Source organism: Nymphaea colorata, chromosome 10, assembly GCF_008831285.2.
Source record: "Nymphaea colorata isolate Beijing-Zhang1983 chromosome 10, ASM883128v2, whole genome shotgun sequence".
Lineage (NCBI taxonomy): Eukaryota > Viridiplantae > Streptophyta > Magnoliopsida > Nymphaeales > Nymphaeaceae > Nymphaea > Nymphaea colorata.
Genome location: NC_045147.1, coordinates 19,177,196 through 19,204,895, shown reverse-complemented (window position 1 = coordinate 19,204,895; position 27,700 = coordinate 19,177,196). Strand labels below are relative to the sequence as shown.

Genomic DNA, 27,700 nt, shown 5'->3' with positions numbered 1-27,700 from the left:
GTGGCTGGACTGATCAGTTAGGCCCAAACCCACCTTTATTCATTCGCAACACTTAACAGGACACATTTCTAAGAAGAAATGGATCCCATTTTACCATATTTCTCAAAGACTAATTCCGACCTATATATCATCAACAAGAACCAGAATGAACATCTCATTTTAGAATTGCACTCCATTTGCCCTCCCGTTTTTGTTCTGCCCTTGCACACTAAACAGAAATCTAGCCATTTTTCGCCATGTTTGAAGAAGATTAGGTGTACCACATAGACATTCTCCTCCCCCCCGAAGTGAACAACGACTTGCAAATCAAACACTATGCTTGTGTGTCTATGATTAATTAATAATTAGCTAATATTAAAAATAACTATTGAAAACATTATGAAAAAAGATGGATATAAAACATTGAAAATGAAATATAGTAAATATTAAGGGCCGTTAATCGGACTTTCGGTTGCTTTGGTGCAAAATGATTCGGCTTTGGACATTGGTGTTTGTTTTTCTTTTGGCTGCTTTGGATCTAAAGCCCGACTTTCTGTATTGAATAAATTAGATCCGATCCGTCTGCGCCTGCTGGCGTCGGCTTCGCTTGGCTCCGAATGAAAAATGCGTCATCTGAATCCGGACACGGATCGGTTCCGGGTCCTTCTTCGGCATACTTTTATTCCCTCAAAACTCCCTCCCAGGTTTACGGAAACCTTCTGGGGCACCCGTGAATATGTGATTGTTGTGGGCATATTTGTCATTTGTGTCAGTCGTTGCGTCCGCCTCTTAACAGCGACGTACAGCAAAAAGTGGACCCCACGTTATTCACTCCTCCATAAATGCCTACCGGGAAATCTTCCCCCGCGGGAGGGAGGGACGACACAGTCGATAGTCGATTGTTCTCGTGCCCGCGCATTTTGTCTTGCTCTTCTGCAAACCCTAAGGACAACCAATCCGTGGCTTTCTTTGTTTTGGTTGTTTTCTTCGATTCTGTAGGCTATTGATGATTTCTTCCTCGTTGAGATTTGAGCGAATTCTTGCAATTCGTGGGTTGATTTTAACGGACTAGGGCATCGGGTTCGTACTTCTTGGGTTTCTTTCTTTTTGGGTTCGGGAATTGTCTTATTCAGTCTGCGGGGCTTTGATTTGTTCCTCCACTCGCGTTGATGAGTTCGTGAGGTTCTGGTTATCGAAGATGTTCTTCACGGGCGATTCGTCTACTCGGAAGAGGGTTGACCTGGGAGGACGAAGTTCGAAGGAGAGAGATAGGCAAAAGCTTCTGGAGCAAGCGAGGCTCGAGAGGAAGCGGAGGCTGGGGTTTCGGCAACAGACACTTGCGGCGGTGAAGATTCAGGTGAGTTTGGTTCCCTGTCATTGTCTGTTTTTGATGTGAAACGTGGACTTAGAATTCCATTCCGAAATCATATTTTGGTTGGTGGAACAGAAGGCAGTGCATGTGGTGGAATTTGCCAGTGGTTGACTGGCCGTTAGTCTCGTTGCTGAGTATCGATTGCTTTCTTGATTAATTAAGACATGCATTGCCGTCGGGGTGAAGATATTCCGCGTGTTCAATTTATATTCTGTTTCGGATGGTATATCGGTGTCTTCTCCTCAAGAATTACATATTGGGAACTTGGATTATTTTACGTTCTTGCTCGAGCAACTGGGGATCACTTTTACGTTCTTTCTCAAGCATCCGATTGCTCTCGGAGATATCAATCGACGAATGTGATTGCACTCAAGCAGGTTAGCTGGGCAATACGAACTCACCATATAAAAGAACAGAAACAAACTCACCGGCAATTTCATTAATGGTTTTGTTCCTTTATTTATCGATGTAACCTTCTCACGTTCTCCTTCTTACGTGGTCCTTTTCACTATTATCTACATTAATGGTACTTTATTTCTGCCAAAACTAAAAGATAGAGACAAAATGACTATCGCTGTGACATACCTCCAAAAGGGAGGGACAAAGAAGTTATGGATTTTGCAACTATAAGGAGGCAAAGAGAAGATAGTTAACTACTTGAACATGAAGCATCAAATGGTTAAAGGAGAACGGCAATGCCCTCAGAACAACAAATAGTAAATAACAGAATTCTTATGTTTTTATCTACAATTTGACAGTCAATCTCTACCAAAGCATATGTTATATCTATATACAGTCATATTTGCATTCAAGCAGCAATAAAAATTTGAAGGAATGTGGGAACTCATTTCCTTATTCTCTAGCGGTAGTTGCTCATCAGCTCATGTATGGAAACAGAATGAAATTAAATTATTAAAACTTAAAGCAATTTATTGTTATATAGTTGAGCTATAAACGGACATGATACATAGTGAAGCAACCACTCTCTTTGCCAATCCCATTGGATAGTATCTTATGGTGCCATGAAATGCCAGCCATGCAACACTTGATAAAGTGTCAACATGTCCTCAATCCTCTCATAGACAAGTCTCTGTGAATGTCAGTGCCTTAAACACCTTCTCATGTGCTTCTTTTCAGCTATTATCTATATCAATTTTATTTTATTTGTCTCGAAACCAAAAAATAGAAGCACAATGGCTATCCCTGTGATATACCTCCAAAAGAGAGGGACAAAGAAAGCGTGGATTTGGAACTATAAGGAGGATAGAAAATATAGTTAGCTACTTACAAGGCATCAAACCATTAGATGGGTAAATGAAAATGGGAATGCCCTTAGAACAACAAATAGCACAGAACAGAACAAACAGTTAAAGTCCTATGCTTTTGTCTATAATTTGACAAGCTCTACGAACACATACCTATACAGAGTCATCTTTGAATTCAAGCAAGGGCAGTAAGTTGAAGGAATTGGGAACTAGGGAATAAAGTAGAGCAGCCTATCTTCATGTACTTGAGCTCTATCTTGACATGATTTGCAGTAAAGCAGCCTTTCTCTTTGGCAATCCCATTATATAGTGTCCTATGGTTCCATGAAATGCCAGCCGTGCAACACTTGATAAAGTGTCAAAATGTTCTCAATCTCTCATAGACAAGTCTATCTGAAAGTTAGTGTCCCAAACACCTTTTCCTTTCCAGTGTGTGGCAATCTGCACCTGTTGTTGCCAGCTGATGGAAATTCTTAAGCATTAAGTTCCCGCAGGGGGTGGTGGTCGTGGGTGGGAATCTAGTGGTCTTCTTGGGAAGAGATAATTCGCCCAATTTTCAGTCTTTAAGAAGATGTACTCTTCAAGTCCTCCAGTACTAAACACCAGCCCATGGGCATGCCTGCATAACCATCCTTTCTGAGTTACACTTTTTACCTCAATGGAAGTCTTTTTATAATTTGACTTGTTGCTCATAGATGAAGCATGTCCATCAGGAAACTCTGCCAGCCTAAATTCTCTCTCCTTTTTTTTTTCCAAGGCTTCCACTCATTTGACTTAAGGAGAATAGCATATATCGAGAAATGATGATTCTATGTACTCTTGGAATTAAGAACTCATGATTACATGATCTCGTGGAACTCTGTGGTTCTTGGTTATGCATACTGTATACAATTCCATACTTCGTCCTGTATTATGACTCTTTGATAGCATGCCATGGGGGCACAAGATGGGCTTGCACCAGAACTGTTTGTTGTGGATGGTATGTTGATGAGGGGAATGAATTGGGCAGCTGCAGTTTTGCCTTCATATCTGTTTGTTCTTGTCTGGGTCTCCTTGCAATCGTTGTGCATGTAATAATTTTTCCGGGAAGACTGGAAACTGCATTCAGATCTAAGAAAACTGTCTCCAGGCTCTTATGACGAGTTTGACATAAATATAACATATCTGGATTCTATTTAATTTTAGTATCAAATCTATTTCAGAAATGGTTCAGAGGGAGGAAAGCTGTCAAGTTAGCACGCCTAAGGATACGAGAACAGTTTTACACTCAATATGGAGATCATTGTCAGAAAGTGGAAAGGTTTGCTTGTCTTATGTTTTATGTTCTAGGTCTTAAACCCTCTTGTTATCCATATACTTTTGTTGCACTCTGTCCATTGGTGATAATCTTTTTTCTGATAATTTCTTCTGGCAGGCATTGCTTTAATCCAGACTCAGATTTTCTTGTTCAATTACTTTTCATCTTCAATGCACGTGACGTTGGAGATTTTAATCTTCTAGTGGAGACCTGCCGCTTGCTGCGCCATTTTGTAGAAGTTAGTGGTGTGTTGTTGTCTCTTATATCAATGTTTCAACTGGGCCCTTGTTTGTTATTTAATTTTGTAACATTTTATGTGATTCATCATTTATGTCTTTTCTAGTTTTTTTTTTATATATATATATATCACCTCCGTTCTATCAAATTATTAATTATTATGCAAATATTTTTTTCCCTTGTTGTAGTTGCACAAAGGCACTTCTATGCATGCAGGTCTATTTTTGTTTTTACTCACATGGGATATGAACATGTGCAAGCCATGGTGCAAGTTGAGAAGTGCATGCATTGTGTATGAAGTGCATGGTTTTGGGGTCCTAGACATTCTATGGTTGCAAGATATGGTTTGCCAGACATTTAAATAACCTTCTAAGTGCTGTGATAGGACCTCATATGAGATTTCTTAGTTGTCTTTTCTCCACAGTTTTTTTCCTATCCTTTCATAGGCAAAATTAGTTTTTTTCTTAAAATCTTTTCATCAATACCCTTGTGACCTTCAAAGGATTGATGCATAAAGACATTCAGATTTATCCATTTTAGCATGCATAGTAATGGCTTTTAGACTTTTATCTCCAAGCGCTACTCAAGTTGCTAAATTTTGTGTATCGAAAACCATAGTCAGGCTAATAATGTCTCAGAGTTTTAAACAACAAGGTTTTTCTCAGGTATAATATGGCAGACTTGAAAAATATGGGAAAAAAATGGGGGAAAAGACAGTATTTTTTTAAATTAAAAAACTAAAAATGGGGGAAAATAAAATAAGTGAGAAAATAATAACACAAACATCAAAAGATAAGTAGATTTGCAACAAATAAAAAATAGAAAATGAAAAAAATTGTTTGCCATTAAAAAAATGAAAAAATGTGTTCTTTTCGTTTTTCATGTTTTTTTTTTTAAAACGCATTTTTTTAAGTTTTAAACTGCATTTCATTTTGTCCATGGTTTTTTTTGCGTTTTTTGTGACTATGTCTAAAACTAGTCCTTCTAGCACGTCAAGTATTAGTTTGGACTAGCACATGTAATATCTTCCTGTCTGTTTTATGTGTATACTCATGGGCTTATCATTGTGTTTATGTGATTATCCACACAAAAATGGAAGGAGCTGTGGTTCAGAATCATAGCTCAATAACTCTCACTTATCTTGAGCCTGTGATTCTCAACCTCTGGAAACTAAATACCTTCAAAAAATTCCCACTAAAGTTTATTGCATTGCTATATTGATAGATAGGTGGTTCAAACAATATGTTATAAAAGTCGTAGTGTATCGCGTATCGGTCAGGCCGACCTATACGCCGTATCGTAGCGTATCGTAAAATTAATTTTTCAATTGTAAAAATATTATAAAATAAAAAAATAGAGAAAAATGATTAAAAATCTGGAAAAATAAACAAAAAATCAGAAATCAAGAAAAATGTTTTCAAATATAAAAAAGATCATCATACATAATGAACATTCATGTGTATCGACAACACATTCAAAAATAAGAAATCAGATTTTCAAAATAGCATAATAAACATCCATCACAATTTTAAACTTGAAAATTTTATAGAATCTTAGGACTTAGAGTCTTAGGACTTGGAGTCTTAGGACTTAGATTACATCACAAATTCATATGTTCAAAACATATAGTTATCATCTTTCATGATTCAATGATAATATCTCCCCAAATCGATGAAACCTCGGTTATTTTTTATGAAAATGGGCAAAATATCTTTCCATCCCATGTCTCTTGGAGTCTTTAAATGCAAGAAGAAAGAGAGGGAGGAGTGTTTAAACTTTAAAAATTAAAGAATTTTGTGTTTTTCTCCGTATCGTACGATACGGGCGATACGCTTACGATACACGAGCGTATCGTGTATCGTAAGCATATCGTATAGGTTTTTTAAACATATACGATACGTATCATACGATACGCGTGCGTATCGTACGATACAGATAACATTGGGTTCAAGTATTCTTTCGTATTGCTGAGGAAAATAGTAATGGCGTGGAGAGGCTCAACCTCATTTCTAACAATCCCGGTTGGAAGTTCAGATTAAGATGCTACTTTAATGGTAGCAGACCATGTCCAGCCAAATGGAGGAAGGTGTTGCTGCAATGGACCAACATTAGCATTTTGGATAGTCTCCCCTCGGAGGATGTAGGGAGAACTTTTGTTACTTTGGAAATTTGGATTGATTGATGGTAGGCTAGTCACTGGCTGATTTTAGCAGGTGCCTCCCTTTGGCATTTTGTTCTTACTGGTTGGTATCCTTCGTTATGTTCTTTGAACCAGTGTTAGGGCTATGGCCTGTTGTTTTCTTGTTCTGAGGGCAGTAGTGTGTTCACTATCTTGTTTTCCTGTCCTCGTGTAGTCTGAAGCTTATTTTTATGGCAGGAAATGTTTTTGATGTATATACTCACTTTTTGATAATAAAGATGGGGAGCCTACCTCCCAGCAGATCCTTGATTAGAAGTATTCTTTCCGGTTGGCTGCATTCCACAAAGTCAATGCATCGCCAGCATGATGGCATGGTCATCTTGGCAGTATTAACTGTAAATAGTAAATGAGCTTATTTGCCAATTGCTTTGTGAATTCCTTTGGATCTTTGATTTAGTCTTTTTTAAAGTGGTCGTATTAATAATTTAATGTTGTGTTTATTCATATTGTTGTGGAACAAAATCAGGCTTTTATCCCTCACGAGCTTTGGTTATGGGGCAGGAAATATTTTGAACGTGTTTGGCTTTATGGACTTTGCATCAAAGCAATCTATCATAAAAAATAGGGTGAAACGATTTGCTCTTGCTTGTGTCCAAGCTATCCATCAAAATAGGTGAGTGCATTAAAAATTTTGTTGCAGCTATAAAATTTGATATGTAATTGTTTAAATTATGTTTGTGGCCTTGTTCTTGTAGACTTGTATTAAAATGAACTCATGTTCTTAGGACTTGCCAATTAGAAAAGAGTTTTTATTTTCAGTTGAATATCTAGCAACTTGAAACCTACGTATGTTCTTAGTTTGGATTCTTGGAAAGGCCTTCTTTTGGAGGCATTAGACATAACAAAGAGGTAAAGTCAGAGTTAATGGAGAGTTAATTGAAGGCTTGAAGCTTGTATAAGATACGTCCGTGAAGATTTACTTTTGATCATCCAACTTTTGATCATCTACTGAGTATGCCTTTCTTTTTAGGAATATAGTCCTAGTTACAGAATATTGAAGGAGACGTGAAAAAAAAGTCTAGTTATTTGAATGTGACTGGTTTTTTACTTAAACCAAGGTCTGACTTAGAGGACTTCCTTTTGCTCTTGTTCTTTGACATTGTTGGGCTTATCTTTCTTTCTAGGAGTAGTCCAGTTATTTGAATATGATTGACTGTTTACTTGAGCCAAGGGTTGATTGAGAGAATTTACTTTAGTCCTCATTCTTTGGCATTAATGCTTCTAAAATATACTGGCTGAGATCAACATTTAGCAGCTGCAAAAGATGATATCCTTGTAGGGTTTAAGTTGTCAGTTTATATAGAGTATCAAGCATATGAAAAAAAGGAAATTCTAGCCTGATTCTGTGGTCCAACTACATGTTTGGGTAGTCATCACAAAGAATGAGTCATTGAGCATCTTATGTTCACGAAAAAGGATTATATATATATATATATATATATATATATATATATATATATATATATATATATATATATATATATATATATTGACGAAATAAAACCAATAAACGTTAATCACGTGAAGAATAAATTCTTGCTTTGTAGATATTTTATTTCAGGAGACCCTAATATGGTCTGTGCAAGTTCACAGGAGAGAGCAAGATATACAATTCATGGTTGGCAAGCCTGTAGTTGATTATGGGTCATTAGGATCATCCTGGACAGAACCCAAAATGGTTATTTTTTGTGTTATTTATTGGTTGAGATTCCAGATATACCTTTTTTATTGTAAACCATAAAGTGGTTTGTTATGTGTATGAAGTATGGTCTTCAACAAGGTTGAAACAAAAAAACTTGTCTTATCTTGATAATCGTGTAATGTGGTTTTTGCTTCATATAGTGTCAATGATACGTTCCTTATTACAAACTTAGTGCTTGTTGGGACAATAAAAAGAAAAGAAAGAGCTAAAGGGACTTGTCCAACCATTTTCAGCAGGGGATTATTTTGACCCTGTTTTTGCAACTAAAACATGAAGAAAGACCTGCTCTGCATAATATGAATTGTTTCACCATAAACATGTGTCAGAATTTGGTGTTTGCCTGTTTCTAGCTTTAAAACTCATCTTCCATTTTTATCGTGTATGGTAAGATTTACTTTAGGCCACCAATAAAACCTGTTTTCCGTGAAGATATTCTCTTAGGGAACCTATCGTGTGCCTCATCCAAATCAGAGAAGCTTGGATGCACTCAAATGCATGTGAAATCTTTGTTTTTTCTATGTAAAAGATAATGAAACTCAGGAATGTTTAAGTCCACCATATTTCCAGGAACTTCATTCTTTTAATGTAAAAGGAGGTCCAGTAGCTCAGTCTATACTATATAATTTAGGACTCTTCTTCTCCTGCAGCCACTTGCCTTTTCTGCCTATGTATACACACCCACTTAATTTTTTTTTTCTCATTGAAATGATTGGCTGTCGTTATATTTTTTCATGTTCATATTTGTTCTGTGTTTTCGTAGAGTTTACAAAAATGGTGTACCATTGTTGCAGTAGTTTGAACTTTATATTATGAAGATATTGATGAAATAGTTTACTTGACATCTGTTTTAGTTCTGTAGTTTCTTCACATGTATTGTTATCAGTAGTTCAACGACACTTACTTGTTCCTCTACCTCAATTTAGGGAACGACTCAAGGACCAGCTTTTTCTCTCACCTAATTCTGCTGGTGTGCCATCTGTGATCTTACTGGAGACTGTTGCTAGCTTGATCGAGTCCAAACTTCCCTGGGTCTGCACAGTAGTTCAATTTTTTTCTGAACAAAACACCTTTAGCTTATTGAGGGACATTATTCTGACTGGGCTGGTATGCATTTCTCTGGAGTCTTATTGACCTTAATCTGTTCATCATTGAATTTCTTTCTTACCCTTATTATATTTCTTTAATGTTTATCTATTTTGATTTTCTCTTTTTGGTTGTCTGGGGACTGAAAATTTGCCATATAGTTCATCTTCAGTTAACCTTTCTTTACCAACCATGAAATGCAATGCTGGTGCATCTTAGAGAGGTCGAGTAGCAAAAGACATTATGGTGCCCCTTTATGTGGTAGAAGACAAAAGAAGACGGATTAATCTGCTTCTTTACAAACCGCTGTTTAGATGGTCCAGCACTGTATTGTAGTCACTTATACAGTTAAATGAATTTCTTTGGGGATGTAGCATGTGAAAGAGTACCACTTTGTTGAATAAATGGTTAAATAGGAAAAAAGCAGAAAAGAGACTGAAAATAAGCAAAAAGATTATTTGCTTTACAGTTTATGAACTGTTTTCAAAAGATAATTTGCTTTACACTTTATAAACTGTTTTAAAAAGGTAATTTGCTTTACAGTTTATTTCATGAACAAGAACCCAACTGTTTTAAGAAGATGCATAGCTAGACCACACTTACATGAATACTAGCCTATCTCACCCAATGGTTTATGTAGCACATTAGCTTAGATAGTCCGTCTGCATGTTCAGTTAAGCATTTGGGTCGCAAATTAGTTAGTGCTTACGTGTGTATGTATGTGTGTGTTTGTGAAGGAACGGGGAAGAAGGTGGGTTGGGGGGAGGGGAGAGGGGAGAGAGAGAGGTATGACATTGCTATGGGTAATGCTAGTTTCCAAATGGTGGGTGTAGCTGGTCATTTATGTTGTAAAAATAAGTGCAGATCACAGCGTAAATAAATGCATGCACTAACTAATTAAATAAACACATGAGTGCGCTAACGTTCTAAACAAAGCTCTGTATTTGACGCCTTATAGAGCTACACACATGGCTGCACATTCTGGAGGGGAGCACATATGTGTTGACCAGTTATAAGTACGTGATTTTGATGTTTATATTCTTGCAATGCATTATTGCTAATTGTGCATCTTGTATTATTTTGGCTTCAATTGTTAAAATTGGGGATAACGGTGGTGGGACCATTGTAGAGAAGCACATCCTTTGGGAGTTCTTGTGGGAGAGCAACATCCTTGGAGCATGTTCTTACTATGCTTGCTTCTCATGTTAATTCACTGCCATGCACTTGTCCAAATGTTGATCCTCAGCGAAGCTTCCCTTCCCAAGTTCTCACAATTCCTTTCCTATGGAAACATTTTCCACATTTTAAGAAGGTAAATTATGGTGTGCCTGTGAGTGTACATATGTAACTCATTTATTTATTTATTTTTACATATTTAGCATAATTTATTCTGGAGTCTTGTTTGTTTTTTTCAGAAATTATAAACCAGATTACCTAGTTGTAAGTGGGATCCTGGATATGTTTATTTGCTTAGGCCAATACACTTTGTTCCTTTGTTAGGGTAAAATTATTCGAGTAACCTAAGTTAATCTGTAGAAAATGTAATTTGCTAAAGCATTTCATAGATGTCCTATCTAGGAAGATCAGATCAAACATAGTTCAGTCAGATAAGATGTGTTGCATCACTGCTAAGCATTGATTAAAGAAAAAAGATCTGACAAATACTCTATGCCTGTAGGTGGTAGGAATCATAGTGTAATTGTATTCTACGTGTCAGAGCAAAGTATCAAGCTTAGGGTTCATTGCTTCTGAGACCTTCTAACTCAAAGCTATTCTTTTGAATAATTAAAGTTTAGCGTCACACTGTGAGACCAATGACCAATGCATCTCATGATGTGTCATGGCAGGAGATGCACATTGAGTTGACATGCTGAAGTTGTTAGAGCTTCTGTACTCTCACATGAGTGGAAGGAAAAAATCTGGGTGCTCTTTTTCATCTTCTTTCTCCTAAATCCAAATATTCAGCAATATATCTAGTTGAAATTTTTGTTGGCAATGGGGTTTGAAGGATCCCTCTTGACGTCCATATGTCCCTAGATAACCTAATGGATTTCCCACTAATAATCTCAAGTGATCAGCTCTTTTTTAAGAACTTTCCACCTAGATCATGGATATGCATGTCGAGGTTGATTATTGGCATACACGCCAAGCAAAGAGAACATTCAGATAATTGCATGGTAAATACATGTACAGTGTTCACATATGTGTTGGCTGTACCACGATGAGTAAGGTTCCACTACTGCATTTTTTCTGCTGCAAATTTATGGTCTATTTATTTTTCCATCATAACCATCAATTGGTGGACTCCTTCTAACAATTAATGTTGGAGTTGGAATGACAGTGAGAGCTTCTGATTTAATTGTGAAATTTCTAATCAGTAAGATTACCTTCTTTTTTCAGGTCTTCACGACTCAGGGACTAGGAATAAGCTATATTAGGCAAATGGCATCTTTCCTGCCTCTTGGCATGAATTTACTGCCAAATGGCGTCTCCAAGGAGTATCCAAGCTATGCATGTTTGCTTGGAAATACTCTAGAAGTTGCAGGTGTCACATTATCACAAGGAAATTGTACATTTGAAACAGTAAGGCCTCTATCTTTAAGTGATCTTGTGCTTGTTGAACTCCAATTTATTTGTCCATATGTGGTATCATTATATATTCAGTATGTTCTATCTCTGCATAGTCTTGCGTTTCCAATCTCCATGTAATGCTTACCAGTTACATATTTATACCTTTCTAAACCATGATGGCAGATGTATATCATCATAAAGAAGCTACACTAAACTTATGATACATAGATGTGGCACTTTGGTTCCCACACCTGCTTTGATTGTGGCAGTCCTCACCCCAAAAGGAAAAGGAAAAAGAAAATGCAGGAGGAAAAGGGGGGTGGAGGAGGAGGAGGAGGAGGAGGGAGGAGGAAGAAGGAAGAAGGAAGAAGAAGATTTGAGAAAGAGCACATACCCCGTGGCCAGATAGGAGAATGCAAAGCAGGATTAGGGTTTTTAAAACTTTCATTCGTTTTAAACTTTCCCTGTATTATTATTTCCAATTTTTTTAAAATTTCTTATCATTGTACTTTCCAAGTTCTTTTTTATTACAATAAAAGGCTAATTATAAACTAAATTTCTTTACTTTTTCACATACACATGCACACATATGTAGCCATGAGGGATTTGCTCGAATTTGGTTCAATAACCTCAAGCAGCCATTTTAAGTACTTCGTTTGAAGATTGCCATTGCCAACGTTCTAGTGGTTGCTTACTAATGTTCATTTTGTCCCCTTATGTTTGTGCTTTTGGCATTAAATTATTGATCTGATAAGCATTGATGACACAATTTTTTGGAAATATCTTGATAAGTATCCAAAGTCCAAACCGTCGTTTTCCATTTTTTGGATAGAAATGCATGTCAATGTATTTTGTTATGATAATTTTCATTCAGTTTTCTTTTACCAACATTATGATGTGATCTTGGTTACGTATGGTTTTTATACCATCTTTTCTCATTCAGAAACTTTGGCTTTCTTTGTCATTAAGTTATTGTCTTGTCCAGGCCATGGATTTTGCTGTTGTTTTGACGTTTTGGCTGGAATCTTTGCCGGTTTCGTTGAAGACCTTGGTGAATGAGAATACAATAAGTATACTCCTTTGATTTCAAATAATGCTTGGATGCCTTTTTCATGAAAAATGATTATTCTTGCTCATGCCTTCCTCTTTTCTTCTCCTGGTGTTTGCTGATCTTGACTTTTGCATAGTTTGTTTAGATTTTACTTATGTGTCTTGTCATTAATGTCTTGAACTTCAGGTTTGTAACTTGTAAAATTAAATGAGGTGTAACTTAGGGTATCTTGTATCATTTAGCAAGATAAGAAATGGGGCTGTCTTGTGAGTTACGCCCAATAGAAGCTGGTTGTGCCCTTCATACTAGTTTAGGTGTATTTTGTTGGTTTCCCCTGTGGCTAAGTGTCTATTCTAATGCATTATTTGTTAGCGATTGATATGTGATGTTGCATGGAATTTTTTTGGAGCATACTATGACTAGTAATTGAAAGTCTTCTACTTTGACTGCTTGTAATAACATGGTTATGCCGACATGCTACTTGGTCCACTAGTAATCATGTCAACCTTATATTCCATCTAGAAATGTTACTGGTGAACTAAACTTGAATTTCATCAAGAAACTAGACACAGTTGTCTAGTTGAATAGCAATGGTGAACCAAACCTTGTAAGTTGCAAGAAAAATATTCCAAAATCTTGTACTGTATGTTATAATATTTATCTGTCCTATCTTTAACTAGAGTAAAACAATGGTTCATATCAGAAATTACTTCTTGGGGGCTGTTTAGTCCTATGAATATAGAGAGGTCGATAGAAAACCCTGTGAAGGGTGAACAGAAGCAAAGTTGTTTGGGACTTCATGCCTCATATTTCATGGGGACATGACCTACGTAGGAGATTTTTTTAGTGCTTGTAAGATTATTTTGGCTTCACTTTGTTTTCAATCTATCTTACCTGTCAGATTCCAAAGTTGATGAAGATGGTGACATTGACATGGACGAGGAACCAAAGGAGCTCTTTTTGGGAAAGGACTTGGAGCAGCAAATATCTGGTGCTATAGATTCCTTCTTTTTGAAGCAGTTGGTATGTGGCATTCCCCATAGTTACTGGGAAACCTCTCTCTCTCTCTCTCTTTTCTAATAAGAATTGGCTTTGGCTTGTTGGATTTGATTGACATCACTTTCCCATGCCCCATTACCTATGCTATTTATTGTCTTTCTCAAACATTCACTTCCCCTGCTTCTGCCTCCCATGTGACTTCCTGCATCCTTTTAATTTGCTCCTAACCGTAGTACGTCCTTGTTATTGTGTTTTATACTGATCTGAGATGGCAATTTTAGTTACCAGTCATTTTTTTTTTTGCTCTGATTGAATGTTTCATGCTGAAAGTTGACATTGTTTCCAATTTGTAGGTGAATAACTTATTTAAGGGAGTGAAACATGTTGATTCTTCATGTAGAAGTGTGCCAGATAGCTCAGAAATGGCAGCTGTTGGGGCTGTCTGTGCATTACTTCATGTTACGTTTACAATGTTGCCACTGGAACTCATTATGACTGGACTTGCATACAATACTGATCTTGTTCCTATTCTTTGGAACTTTATGAAAAGGTGCCATGAGAGTCAGAGATGGCCATCCTTGTCAGAGTTAACAGTGTGCTTGTCTGTTGATGCTCCTGGATGGTTGTTGCCTCTCTCTGTGTTTAGTCCAGTGTATAGGTGAGTTTTTTTATTGGAGTAGTGCATTCAGTAAGTCTGACATACATACTCATTATTTGGGAAAAGGCTGATTGTCTTTGACCTTTCATTTAGTTTTAAATATTGAGTCATATGTTCAATCAGGCACATGCTGACGATAACAGACAACGAGGAGTTCTATGAACAGCAAAAACCACTTTCCCTGCAGGATGTGAAGACCTTAATAATCATTTTGAAGGAAGTATGTCTGGCGGCCCTCCCTTAACCATCTATCATAAACTAGCTTGCCTGGTGCATTACTATAGGTATTGAAGATGACTTACAACTATTCTGAGAATCTTTATATCTGTTTGCGCAGGCATTATGGCATCTCTTATGGGTAGTTCCTGTAAAGAGCTCAACAGGGCAAAAACCCAAAACAAATTCTTCTGGCCACAAGCGGCTTTCAGTTGAATTTATTCAAACTAGGGTTGGTACTGTGGCATCTGAGCTTTTGGCACAGGTACAATGACATCTAGCTCCCATGTGTTGCATTGGGTGTTTCAAGCTTTTATTGCCACAGTCGGTCGACTGATAACATGTGACTTAGATTTTTATCATGGTCTTGGTTTCAAGTGTTAAGAACCTCACTTTGGAGTGCAGAAAGATTATGTTGTGTGTCAATATCCTAACTGCAATTATTCTAAATTTTTGTTATTGAAAGATATAAAATTTATGGTTTGTAATTTAAGTACACCTGAATGTAACCTGTAAATTATCATTAGAAGAACAAAGTAACGATTCTATCTTTGTAGACAATGGAGGTAAGGAAAATAAGTTATTAATGCTTGGATAATATGCATTTAAGGTCCTGATTCTCCAAGGGATTTCAATTTTTAGGAATCTCACAGGAGAAAATTCTTCAACCATTTCTATCATGACCTCCCTCTGATTTATGTCATTGCCACCATCTGTGTATCAGGACCATCTTCAAGCATCAGGATGATTCCATGACCTGACCTTTTCCTTTGCTGGAAAATCTGAAGGAAAGAAGTCTCTTTCAAGACATCCGAAAAAAAAAAAAAAAGAAGTTTCTGAGGGACATGATTTTGCCTACTTTTATTTCAGGAGGCCATTCTGAATATTTGTCTTTTTGAACATGGAGTCCCGATTGGAAATTTAAGTTTTTCATGAAATATGGTTCATAAGGGACATCTAGAGGATACAAATGCTCTTGGAGTTGAAAATAAGCATAGATTCCGAGATTCCTGAATAGGTTGCCTTTGAATCCTTGGGCAGGCAGGACAACCTGGTTAACTGAAGTATCTTAGTAACCAGAGGAAAATAAAGCAAAAGTGATTCCCACACTAATGGAGAGAAACCTGAGAGCAGCCTAAACTGGGAAAATAAGTGCTTAAGAGCTATATGAAATGTGATTTGTAAAGGCAGTTCTACAAATAGGATGATAGCTCCTTGTCTGAATCTTGCTTGTTGGATGCCATGTACGAAGCTTTCCTTATTTTGTTCTTACCTTATATTTTGTTAATAGGAAGATCACTGGAACAGGGAAGTTAAGGATGACACATTACTACATTAGCTAGCAGACAGTATTGGGAGAAGCCAGACAAGTGGTCCTTCAGGGAGTGGTTAGGGTGCAGACGGAAAGGTTTTATCTTGGCTTCAGTTCTCCTATTTGGAGCTTTAACGAGTGACAATTGAGAAGGGTGAACATTGATTTCTGTGACAAGCTTATCAGATTTGTCAACGACTGCTGGGTACAATGCCAACGGCCATGCAATTCAAAAGTAAATGCCTGTCTGCCACTGTTTTGAAGGGATTTTTCTTCTTGAAGTTGGTCTCCTTTGGTTGCTATTTAGGGGATCTATTGTGCAACCGTAAGAAATGTTGGTAACGTGGCCATGAAATACAGTGCGTGCCATTTCTTTAATATGTCCTATAAATAGTGAACCAAATACTCCAAATGAAGCATTAAGGAATGAGTGGTGAGGAAAGCTGTTGTGAGCAAAAAAACTGGTCCATCTAAGGTTAATGCTTCAGAAACTTGATTAACTTGCCAGCTAGGAAAATGTGATTGTTGGTTCAAGAGATACATAGCATTAGGGTTCATTTGCCTGATATGCTTTGAACAATTTGATTTAATATTCATTTTCGAAGTTGTGTTAATTAAGGGAAAAAAATAACTGCATCCTCAGATTCTCAGCATCCGCAGTTTTTGTTTCCCACTTTTTAGCTTTTATGCATGTGCCTTCTTCTACTCTATCAGAATATCTTTCTCATTCTCCTATAACCATCCCCAGAATCCCTCCATGTCAGGTGTTCCACCTTTTTGAGAACGGACATTATTGACTGGTGCCATTTTTCTGTCCTTCAAGTGAGGGCATCAATTTGCATAGCTGCAGCTGCCACCAACTCTTTGCGTTTCTGCCACCGGCATGGTAGTCGTAGTCCTGAATCCTCATCATAGGTAGCCTCCTGCATTAGTCAGCTCCTTGAGGCAGTGTTATCCGTATCGTGCGATACGTATTGTATAGGTTTGAAAAACCTATACGATACGCATACGATACACGATACGCTTGTGTATCGTAGGTGTATCGGCTGTATCGTGTGATACGGGGGCCATATCGTACGATACGCCCCGATACACCCCCGTATCATACGATACAGAGATAAAATTATTTTTTGTGGTTTTTTACAAAAAAACATTTTTCTCCCTCTTTCTAAACATGTCTAAAAGTTGTCAGAGGGAAAAGTTTTACTAGTTTTTCTACAAAAAACACCCATTTATGTGATAAATCGTCGATTTAGAGGAGAACTTGCTTGTCGATAAGAAGGTTTACTCATGGCCCGTGGGGATGATGGGAACTTGATTGATTGATGATAATCATAATATATTATTTGTTGCAAACTTGTAATGTAATCTAAAACACTTTAAAGTTTAAACTTTAAAGTTATGATGGATGTTTATTATGTTATGAATTTCTTATTTGTCATTTCTAAATGTTCAGTGTTGTTAATATATTATGGTTTATGAATAATGTGATGAATTTTTTTTAATATATATAAAACATGACTTTTTTAATTGATTTTTTGCTTTTCCTGATTTTATCAATTTTTTCTCTATTTTTTTAATTTTAAATATTTTTATGAATTAAAAAATTAATTTACGATATGTTACGCTACGTTTACGATACGTTACGGTACAGTGTATAGGTCGGCCTGACCGATACACGATACGCTACGCCTTTTATAACATTGCCTTGTGGTGTCTAGCACAACCATGTTTTGCCTCCGTTGTTCAATGTTTCCGCAACTGCTTGGCTAGGATAGTGGTGGTTCCCAATTCTAACTCATTGTTTGTCCCTTCTTTGACATCCCTATGTCTCATGGACCTTTCAAGAACAGTTTGGCAGAGGATCTTAATGCTGGTGCTGGTAGTGTAGATTTCCAATGGATGTCTAAGCTTGCCAGTGTGTGGAGATGGGATCTAGCAGGAAGGTGAGGTGGTCTGCATAAAATATTCCAAAGGATTGCTTCTGAAATCCCAAATTTTCAGTAGCCCAAATTTGCCCAAACTTACAGTTTTGTACCTTTTGAAAGGTTTGGTAGCCAAAACTAAGAGTTTCTCAGAACATTGTTTTGAACAATGTTGTAAAACGCGTATCGTAAGCCGTATCGGTCGGGCTTTAAGATACGCCGTATCGTAACGTATCGTAAATTTTTAAAAAATAATAATAATAAATCAGAAAAAATTAAAAAAAATCGAAAAATTCATTAAAAAAATCAGAAAAAATTAAAAATAATAAATTCTTCATAGAAAACATGTTTTAGTCTTTTAGATAATGATAGACTTATTATTTTGCTAAATGCTATAAACTTACGCGTTCACGGTTCATCATTCATACTTCATAGACATCAAAATTCATAACAATATCATTCTTTTTCATCTTCATCTTCATGGTTTAAAAAAACCCCTTTCCTCCCAATGGGAATCAGCCACCCATGCACAAATCCATGGTTTAATAGATGATTTCACAATGGAAATCGATGATTTCCCTCTAAGGCGGTACAATCTATATATTAGAAATGAATTAGGGGTGGGTTTTTATAAAAAAAAAACTCGAAAAAATGGGGTTCAAGCCCCCTTTTTAGAAATCAGCCCGTATCGTACGATACGGGCCGTATCGCACCGTATCGTACGATATGGGGGCCCGTATCGCACGTATCATACGATACAGGTACGGTACACCCCCGTTTACGATACAGGGGGTGTATCGTATCGTATTTTGTAAACGACACGATACGTATCGTACGATACGGCCCCGTATCGTACGACACGTACAACACTGGTTTTGAATGTAGTCTGACGGTTTCTTAAACTTACAAATGAGGATTATATGTCCAATTATTAACAATATATGGCAAATATTTTTGTTTGGCAGTATTCTCATCTTGAAGGGAACTCATTGCTGAAAGATCAGTTCTTAGTTTTTTGGGTACAAGTAAAGAATGAAGTCCTATCTGGTTGGATACATACCGTCTTCTTTGAGCTGCTTGCAACATAGTGCCATAAATTTCATCTGGGGTCTGTCACATGGTTGAATGCAGTTTGTGGACAGGTTTGACATAAAAAGTGGTGGATGTCAGAATCATCTATTTCTAGGAATGAAGGTCTTTGGGAACTGAGGCTTCAGAAAACCTATATGGAATTTGTGTCTTTTGGGAGATTAGGTGGCATATGGTTAGTGAAGTTTGGTTGTCCTCCCAACTCTATGCTTTTATTTGCTTTCTTAATGCTTCATGTTTTGTCCCTATGATCAAATTGCTATAGTTTGCTAACATGTATTTTTGGTTGAAGTTAGGTTGTCAGTTTGTTTAGTATTAGAATTTCTGTTTGTACTCCTTCAGTGTTTCCAGATTTTTGTGAATTCAAGAACTTCCACGTCGATCAAATTTATTTATCTCTTAAAATGCATGGTATCATGTCTTTCTGCTTCATCTTTCTTTTGCCTGGTTCAAGTTGCATGTCATTCTGTTGGACATTGTGGAGGCCTTATTCATGATGTCCTTTTATTGCTTTGTTGCAGATTGTTTGTTCATCTCACATCGCTCTTCTTTTTTTCTGCATTTTTATTGATCAAATTTTTTTTTTGAAATATGCTAAAACTGAGAAGACTTGACCCTAATGTTCCAGTTGCAAGATTGGAATAGTAGAAGGCAGTTTACATCACCTGACGACTTCCATGCACATGAAGCAATAAGTGAAAATTTCTTTTCTCAGGTAATTCATTTTTATTGCATGTGACCTTTGCATTCAGGTCTCTATAGATATTTATTTGTGATTGTCTTTTCAGGTTGCTGTTGAAAACACTAGAGCTAACAACATATTGAAGCAAGCCCCTTTTTTGGTGCCATTTACAAGCAGAGTGAGAATTTATACTGTAAGTAAGTAATTTTGGGCATGATATTGATCAGCTGAGATTCTGGTAGACTGAAACTGTGTTATGTAGCTTCTCCAATTTTATGCTGTTTTTTGATGACTAAGAATTTTCATACCTGGTTGGTTTCTTGTATCAGTCACAATTAGGAGCTAAACGACAATCGAGTGGGGCTCATGCTGCTTTCACTAGACACAGATTCAGAATAAGGCGTGATCGAATTGTTGAAGATGCATTTAGCCAGTTAAGCTTATTGTCTGAAAAGGATCTCAGAGGAATGGTATGGAATGAAAAATAAAGTAGTGAATTGACAGTTTACAGAAATGAGTTTCAGCAAGTCTTTCTTCATGAGATGCAAGGATGTTATTCTATTTTCTGTTCTAGGTGATACAGTTGATCATGCTCTCATATCTTTTATTTGTTATGTGATCATGAAGATCCGGGTTACTTTTGTCAATGAATTTGGGGTTGAGGAGGCTGGCATAGATGGTGGTGGAATCTTTAAGGATTTTATGGAGAACATAACCAGAGCTGCTTTTGATGTGCAGTATGGTCTATTTAAGGTCATCTCTTTTTCTTTATATTCATTATTTTATTCTATGGACTTGGTTGGTCATGATAATAGATTTTCCGTTTACTTATATAGGGCTAGCATTGTGGTCAGATCTATATTAAACTTGAGCAGTTCTGTCTGAATCAAGTTCTGACATTGCAGTGGATACTAGAATTGGTTCAAGTCTGAGTCTCTCAGGGAATCTGAGGGTCACTAATGATTCTGTAAACCAGTTCCGTCACAACCATTAACACATTTTCTTTCTATATTAACAATGGAAAATTACTAATTTAAACAAAAGTTTGCTTCGGCTGAAAATAAAAAAAAATTGATTGCAAATATCAATGTTGTCATGGTCAAACAATGAGATTTATGGCTTAAACCCTTTATAACACCAGACTGCCCATGAATGATGAAGAAACCTTGATCTTTTTTTTATTGGATCTAGTTAGGTCTTATATAGGCCCAGTCCTAAGTCCAAAGCATCCTAAAACAAATCCAGTCTATTTCTCAGTTTGTAAAGTGATTGTCTAAGACTCTAAATAAACTGCAGAAAAAGAAAGGGGCATTTCTTGGTAAATCGTGGGCACTAGTCATACTTAACATATGTTTTGTTGGTATGCTTAATATTTTTATTTGTGTCATTCACTTGTAGTTGTGATTCTCTCATTTTCCGTTTAAAGGATCAAAAGTTGTTTACTTTTTTGCTGTAGTCATTATGTTTCTCTTTTCCCTTCTTTTCTTCATGTAGTCTTTTATATGGGGTTCTTTTTTTCTTAGGCATGTAGCACTTTAGTTGTTTAAATAATTAAATACAATGTGTATGAAGACCATGTGGCATATGTTATGTTATTTTCGTGAGGAAAATGGCCCTTTTGTTTACTAATCATGTTTCTGTCTATGTCACATGGGTGCAAATGCAAAACTGGGAGCTTGGGTGCAGGAGGACACAGCTCTATTTATACTTTTAAATATCAAAAGCGAAGCAAAATTTAGTAATTGGACATAGCAAAGCAAAAGCAAATTTTTTATGAGGCTCAACAAAGGAGTGTATGAAATTATGAGTCATTTAACACCAGTAACCTCAATAAATAATCAAACCTGTTCTGCAGATATATAGTTGACTGCATTGGTCATAGTTGACAGTTGAATTTGGTGAGTGAGAGCAGCTCTGGCACCCAATACAGGTACAACAAATGGTGCAGCGACCTCCTTAAAGAGTCCATGTTACGCAGGTTACTGTTGTCTTATACTGTTACTTGGCTTGGCAGAGACTTCCTGAGCAACTTGTGTGTTGTGTTTCTTATTTTAGGGTGTTTCTTCTTTTAGGTTTAGAATTTTAGTGGTTTTTGTGTGTTTGGTGAATTCATTAGAACCATATGTTTGGCTTATACATAGCATATTTTTCCAAGCACATATAGCTCTTTCTTACATGGATCATGTTATTTTTTTCATGCTATTACTTGGCAGGCTTCTTCACTTCACTTGTTTGGTGAATTCTCTTATTTTAGGGTTAGGAAGTTATTAGTTTTGGCTTGAAGTTTTATATTCTTGTGGATGTTTTGTAGTTGTTGCTAACTGAGCACTCTGGAAATGCTAGGAAACCTCCGATCACATGTTATATCCAAATCCTGCATCAGGAATGATACACGAGCAGCACCTCCAGTACTTCCGATTTCTTGGAACCATTCTTGGAAAGGTAATGCTTATCTTTTTCACTTATGGATGTGCACTAATACATGAACTCATGTAGTATGCCAATGGAGATTTTCTAGATTTTTTTACTAAATTGGCTATGGAAATATGTGATAGAAATCTAGCACCAATATCTGTAACCAGAAAACAGCACTCACGCAGGAAGATAGAGATAGAGAGAGAGAGAGAGGGAGAGAGAGAATGAAAACAAGAAGAAACCGAGGAGAAGAAGCCGTAGCCAAAATGGTTTGCACGGCCTCTATTTATAATCCCATTTCCAGAATTCTAAGAGTCTCCAATCGTAGAATCCTAGGAGATTTCACAAGCTCCAAGGACATTAATTACATCATAGAAACCTAAGAGACTTCACATATTACAAGGATATTAACTACCATAGAATCCTAGGAGACTTCCCATATAACAAAGATATTAACTACAACATAGAATCCTAGGAGACTCTTCACATGTTACAAGGACATTAAATATCTTAACACATTTTACAAGGAGGTGGAATCCTAAGAGACTCCTATTCAACGTGCTGGTGAAGGATTTATATTTTAACACCCTCCCTCAAGTTGTGCATGGTTTTGCACCATGTACAACTTGCCTTTTAGAAACCAGAATCGTTCCTTTGTTAATCCTTTTGTAAATAAGTCTGCAACTTGTTCATCTGTACAAACATAAATAGGCTGAATCTCCTTGTCTTCCACCTTTTGTCTAACAAAGTGTTGATCAATCTCAATGTGCTTTGTTCGACCATGTTGTACGGGATTAAAGGCAATGTTAATAGCGCTTTGATTATCGCACATTAACATTGATGTTTTAATCTTTTCTCCAATGTCTTCTAGCAAATGTCTAACCCATGTAACTTCAGCAGTACCTGCAGCCATGCATCTGTATTCAGCTTCAGTGCTGGATCTTGCTACTACCTTTTGCTTTCGACAACTCCAAGACACAAGATTTCGTCCAATGAAAATACAAAAACCAGAAATGGACTTTCTTTGATCGGGATCTCCAGCCCAATCTGCATCTGTGAATGTCATAAGTTGATGTCCAGTAGTTATATTTTCACTCTTACCATAAACTAAGCCATCTCTTGTTGTCCCTTTAAGATATCTTAATATTCTTTTGACAGCATCCATGTGAGTATCTCTAGGTGCATGCATAAATTGAGATACTTGATTCACAGCATATATAATATCTGGTCTAGTAAATGTAAGATATTGAAGTGCCCCAACAATACTTCGATATTGCGTAGGATCTTCATATAACTCCCCATCTTGAGCACTTAGTCTTTGATTTAGAACACTAGGAGTTCCAACAGGCTTACAATCAGACATACCTGACTTTTTCAGCAGATCTAACGTGTATTTCTGTTGTGTCAATGTGAGGCGATTATTGTGCCTATCAATCTCCACTCCAAGAAAGAATCGTAAATCACCAAGCTCTTTCATTTTGAAGTTTTGCATCATCAAAACTTTAGCTTCTTCTATGTGTTTTTCTGAATTGCCTGTGATAACAATATCATCAACATATATAAGAAGTAAAGTAAATATGTTTTCCTTTCGATAAATGAAAAGAGAGTGATCTAGAGGACATCTTCGAAAACCACATTCTTGAATCTTGCAAGAGAAACTGTCAAACCACGAACGTGAGGCCTGTTTAAGTCCATAAATAGATTTTCTTAGTTTGCAAACCCATGCATGAGAGTCTCCTTTCGTGTATCCTGGAGGTTGTTCCATATATACTTCCTCCCTTAAATCACCATGAAGAAAAGCATTCTTCACGTCCATTTGATGTAGTCTCCATCCATATTCAACTGCCAATGATATAATCACGCGAATTGTTCCCATTTTGATCACAGGGCTGAATGTCTCATCATAATCTTCTCCATATTGTTGTGTAAACCCTTTTGCTACTAACCTTGCTTTGTGTCTTTCTATGCTGCCATCAGGTTTGTATTTAATTTTGTATACCCATTTGGAGCTCACTACGTTCTTTTCGTGTGGCCTCAGAACGATCTCCCATGTTCCACATTCATGCAAGGCATCCATTTCTTCTTTCATAGCCTTTCTCCAATGATGTGATTTTGATGCTTGATCAAATGAAGTAGGTTCTTCCTCCTTGCCAACTTTTGCCATGAATAACTGAAAATCAAGTGATAAAGAATCATAGCTAACCCACCTGTGAATGGGATGGCGAATGCGTTGGGATCTTCTAAGGTGGGGCATGTTGTCTTCTTCACTGTGAGCATCTCTGTCCCTTAGTCGTCGACTGTAGATAAGACCCGAATACCGATGTGCATTGTTGCTCTGTTCTTCATTATTGTTTTCGTGATGACTTGATGACTGTGTTGGATCTTCTTGATTTTCACTTTGAGCCATATCCGACGGTTGTATTGCTCTCTCTGAATCTTCACTTTGAGGCACATCATTTTCTATAACAGGATCTGCATTGAATAACTGTGTACTGGTCCAGGGATCATAAGATTCAATGGTCATAGGCATTTCATTTGTATTATCAAAACTATGTTCATCAAAAATGACATTTCTTGAAGTTTTGATACGTTTAGTTGTTGGATCATAGCATCGAAAACCTTTATATTCATCAGCATATCCAACGAATCTACATTGAATAGCTTTGTCTTGAAACTTGTTCCTCAAGGCAGCATCAACGTGAACATAGCATACACAACCAAAAACCTTCAAGTTCTTGTAATCAGGTTGTTTGCCTAAGAGTGTAAAATATGGCGATTTAGACATCAAGAGTGTCATAGGCAAACAATTTATTATGTATACAGCAGTATGGAAGGCTTCAGTCCACAAGGAAATGGGCACATTAGTATCATGCATCATGCTCATGGCGCTTTCAACTATATGTCGATGTTTCCGCTCAACTACACCATTTTGTTGTGGTGTGTAAGGGCAGGAAATTTGTCTAGTTATCCCTTTTTCACGTAGAAATTCAATAAAATCAAGCGAGGAATATTCTCCCCCTCCATCACATTGAAAATGCACCACATTGGATGAAAATTTAGTTTGAATCATGACATAGAAGTTTCGAAATATGTGAGGTACTTCTGATTTGTGTTTCATGAAGTAAATCCAGGTAAAACGTGAGTAAGAGTCAATGAATAAGACATAATATCTTGACCCCGACATGGAATCAATAGGGGCTGGCCCCCATACATCAGAAAAAATAGTTTCAAAAGGTTTGGAAGCCCTTTGATTTATATTATGGAAAGGTAAAACATGACTCTTACAAAGTCCACAACTTGAACATTTTTTGACACTTGAAGTAAGAGGTAAACTTGATCTTGGAATGAGACTATCTGTGACAAGTTTTTCAATGAAATGTCGACCACAGTGTCCTAGCCGACTATGCCACAAATCAGACTCCAAAAATTGGTTAGGGCCCCTTACTTTTGATTGAAAATGGCAAGAACTTGGCACTGATGACGCATTATGAGAAAGAGAAAATGTCTTCAATCCTATATCAAAAGTGGATGAATCCTTGGGTAGACATTCCTTGAGGACGTACATATTCCCTTGACGCTCTCCTCTAGCGAACATTTTCTTCGTTTGGAGGTCCTTGACATAGACAGAAGAAGGTGTGAATTCAACAGAAGAGCTTGTATCATCAATGAGTTTAGAAATGGATATGATGTTCTTTTTGATATTGGGAGCAAGAACAACATTAGACAGTGATAGAGACGAGGATGACAATGGAATATGTGCATTTCCAATATGTGTAATAGGATGAGATTTTCCATCACCTGTTATAATGCAACTTCTACCGTAATGAGGGGATAAGTTAGTCAATTTACCTGCATTTCCTGTCACATGAGTAGCTGCACCTGAATCCAAGAACTATTCTCCCTGCTCATTTTGCTTTATAGTCATCTTTGAGAATGCGGTCATCAATAGCTGTTGCATATCTTCAGCGGTGGATTTAGAACTTTGTCCTCCTTGTTTATAATCATGTCTTACCCCTTTGTTTTTATTTTGAGGATTAAACCAACATTGTGCCTTCATGTGTCCTTTCTTGTTGCACTGAAAACAAATTGGTATTTTTCTTGAAGTATCCAAAGGAGACATACCTTGGTTATGTGGTGTTGGTAGAATGCCACGACCACCATGGTTGGAGTTCCCATGGCTCTTACCAAACTTTACATTCATAGCCAACACATTTTGGGAGTTCCCTTGATCAGTCCTTTCAATGACTCTTTTCATATTCATTTCATGTTGGAGAAGTTTACCTTGTAGTTCGTTGAAGGAAGGCAGAACAGGAAGGACCTCAAGAGCTGTAATAAAAGCATGATAATCATGCCCAAGTCCATTCAAGGTTTGCTGCACCTTTTCCTTATCAGAAATGTTATTCCCTAAGGCAGCAAGTTGGTCTGCGACGGCCTTAATACGCCCCAAATAATCCATGATAGACGTTGAACCTTTGCTCAAATTCTGAAATTCTTTCTTTAAGTACATAATTCGAGCTTCTGATATTTGGGAAAAGGTATCAGCAAGGGTTTCCCATAATTCTTCTGCAGTACAATCATCAGAAACTGAAAGTAACCCTTGTTGAGATAAAGTGGACAAAATATACGCAACCAGACTTTGATCACGTCTCATCCACATAGCATGTTCAGGATTGTTGTCTTCATGAACAGCAATAACTTCTCCTGCCTCATTTTTTATTTCTTGTAAGACGGATATTGGTGGAGCCTTTGTTGAACCATCGAGATGTCCAAAGAGGCCTTGACTTCTTATGAAAGGCATGATTTGCCTTTTCCAGATCAGATAATTCTCATGGTTGAGTTTTTCGGTAATAAGGTGAGGAAGAAAACTTGAGGACATGTTAGAATGCGAAAGGTTTTCCATGACAGCAGAAAGGAATGGTATATAGGTAGAAGATGAGAGGGAAAGAAGACACGATATAACAAGATGTGTCCTTGGGTAAGCAAGAAGAAAAAGGAACAAGAATTGCGCAAGAGAAAAGTAAATTCAGGATAGAGACAAGATGAGAAAAGAGTTCTAACCAGATCAGACCTGTTTGGGCATTTCGTTTGGTAGAGATAACGTAACCTGGCGCTCTGATACCATGATAGAAATCTAGCACCAATATCTGTAACCAGAAAACAGCACTCACGCAGGAAGATAGAGATAGAGAGAGAGAGAGAGGGAGAGAGAGAATGAAAACAAGAAGAAACTGAGGAGAAGAAGCCATAGCCAAAATGGTTTGCACGGCCTCTATTTATAATCCCATTTCCAGAATTCTAAGAGTCTCCAATCGTAGAATCCTAGGAGATTTCACAAGCTCCAAGGACATTAATTACATCATAGAAACCTAAGAGACTTCACATATTACAAGGATATTAACTACCATAGAATCCTAGGAGACTTCCCATATAACAAAGATATTAACTACAACATAGAATCCTAGGAGACTCTTCACATGTTACAAGGACATTAAATATCTTAACACATTTTACAAGGAGGTGGAATCCTAAGAGACTCCTCTTCAACGGGTGAAGGATTTATATTTTAACAATATGTTGGGTTTAAACTTTAAAGAAAAAATGTACCCTAAAGCTAAAATTAATACATCAACATTAGTAGTCTCCTTTA

At 37.0% G+C, this 27,700-nt stretch overlaps 1 protein-coding gene across 1 annotated transcript in view; it reads left to right on the top strand.

Annotated features, from left to right (window-relative positions):
* Positions 1 to 851: 851 nt before the first annotated feature.
* Positions 852 to 27,700, top strand: part of LOC116262081 (E3 ubiquitin-protein ligase UPL6) — a 32,772-nt gene continuing 5,923 nt past the window's right edge. The window contains exons 1-17 of the mRNA XM_031641144.2: positions 852 to 1,336; positions 3,819 to 3,916; positions 4,031 to 4,158; positions 6,852 to 6,963; positions 8,976 to 9,156; positions 10,265 to 10,447; positions 11,536 to 11,718; positions 12,692 to 12,776; positions 13,659 to 13,780; positions 14,110 to 14,414; positions 14,538 to 14,634; positions 14,752 to 14,895; positions 19,585 to 19,671; positions 19,745 to 19,831; positions 19,968 to 20,108; positions 20,266 to 20,391; positions 21,982 to 22,080. Coding sequence (XP_031497004.1) covers positions 1,178 to 1,336; positions 3,819 to 3,916; positions 4,031 to 4,158; positions 6,852 to 6,963; positions 8,976 to 9,156; positions 10,265 to 10,447; positions 11,536 to 11,718; positions 12,692 to 12,776; positions 13,659 to 13,780; positions 14,110 to 14,414; positions 14,538 to 14,634; positions 14,752 to 14,895; positions 19,585 to 19,671; positions 19,745 to 19,831; positions 19,968 to 20,108; positions 20,266 to 20,391; positions 21,982 to 22,080 — 2,337 coding nt within the window. The 5' untranslated portion in view covers positions 852 to 1,177. The remainder of the gene's footprint in view (positions 1,337 to 3,818; positions 3,917 to 4,030; positions 4,159 to 6,851; positions 6,964 to 8,975; positions 9,157 to 10,264; positions 10,448 to 11,535; positions 11,719 to 12,691; positions 12,777 to 13,658; positions 13,781 to 14,109; positions 14,415 to 14,537; positions 14,635 to 14,751; positions 14,896 to 19,584; positions 19,672 to 19,744; positions 19,832 to 19,967; positions 20,109 to 20,265; positions 20,392 to 21,981; positions 22,081 to 27,700) is intronic.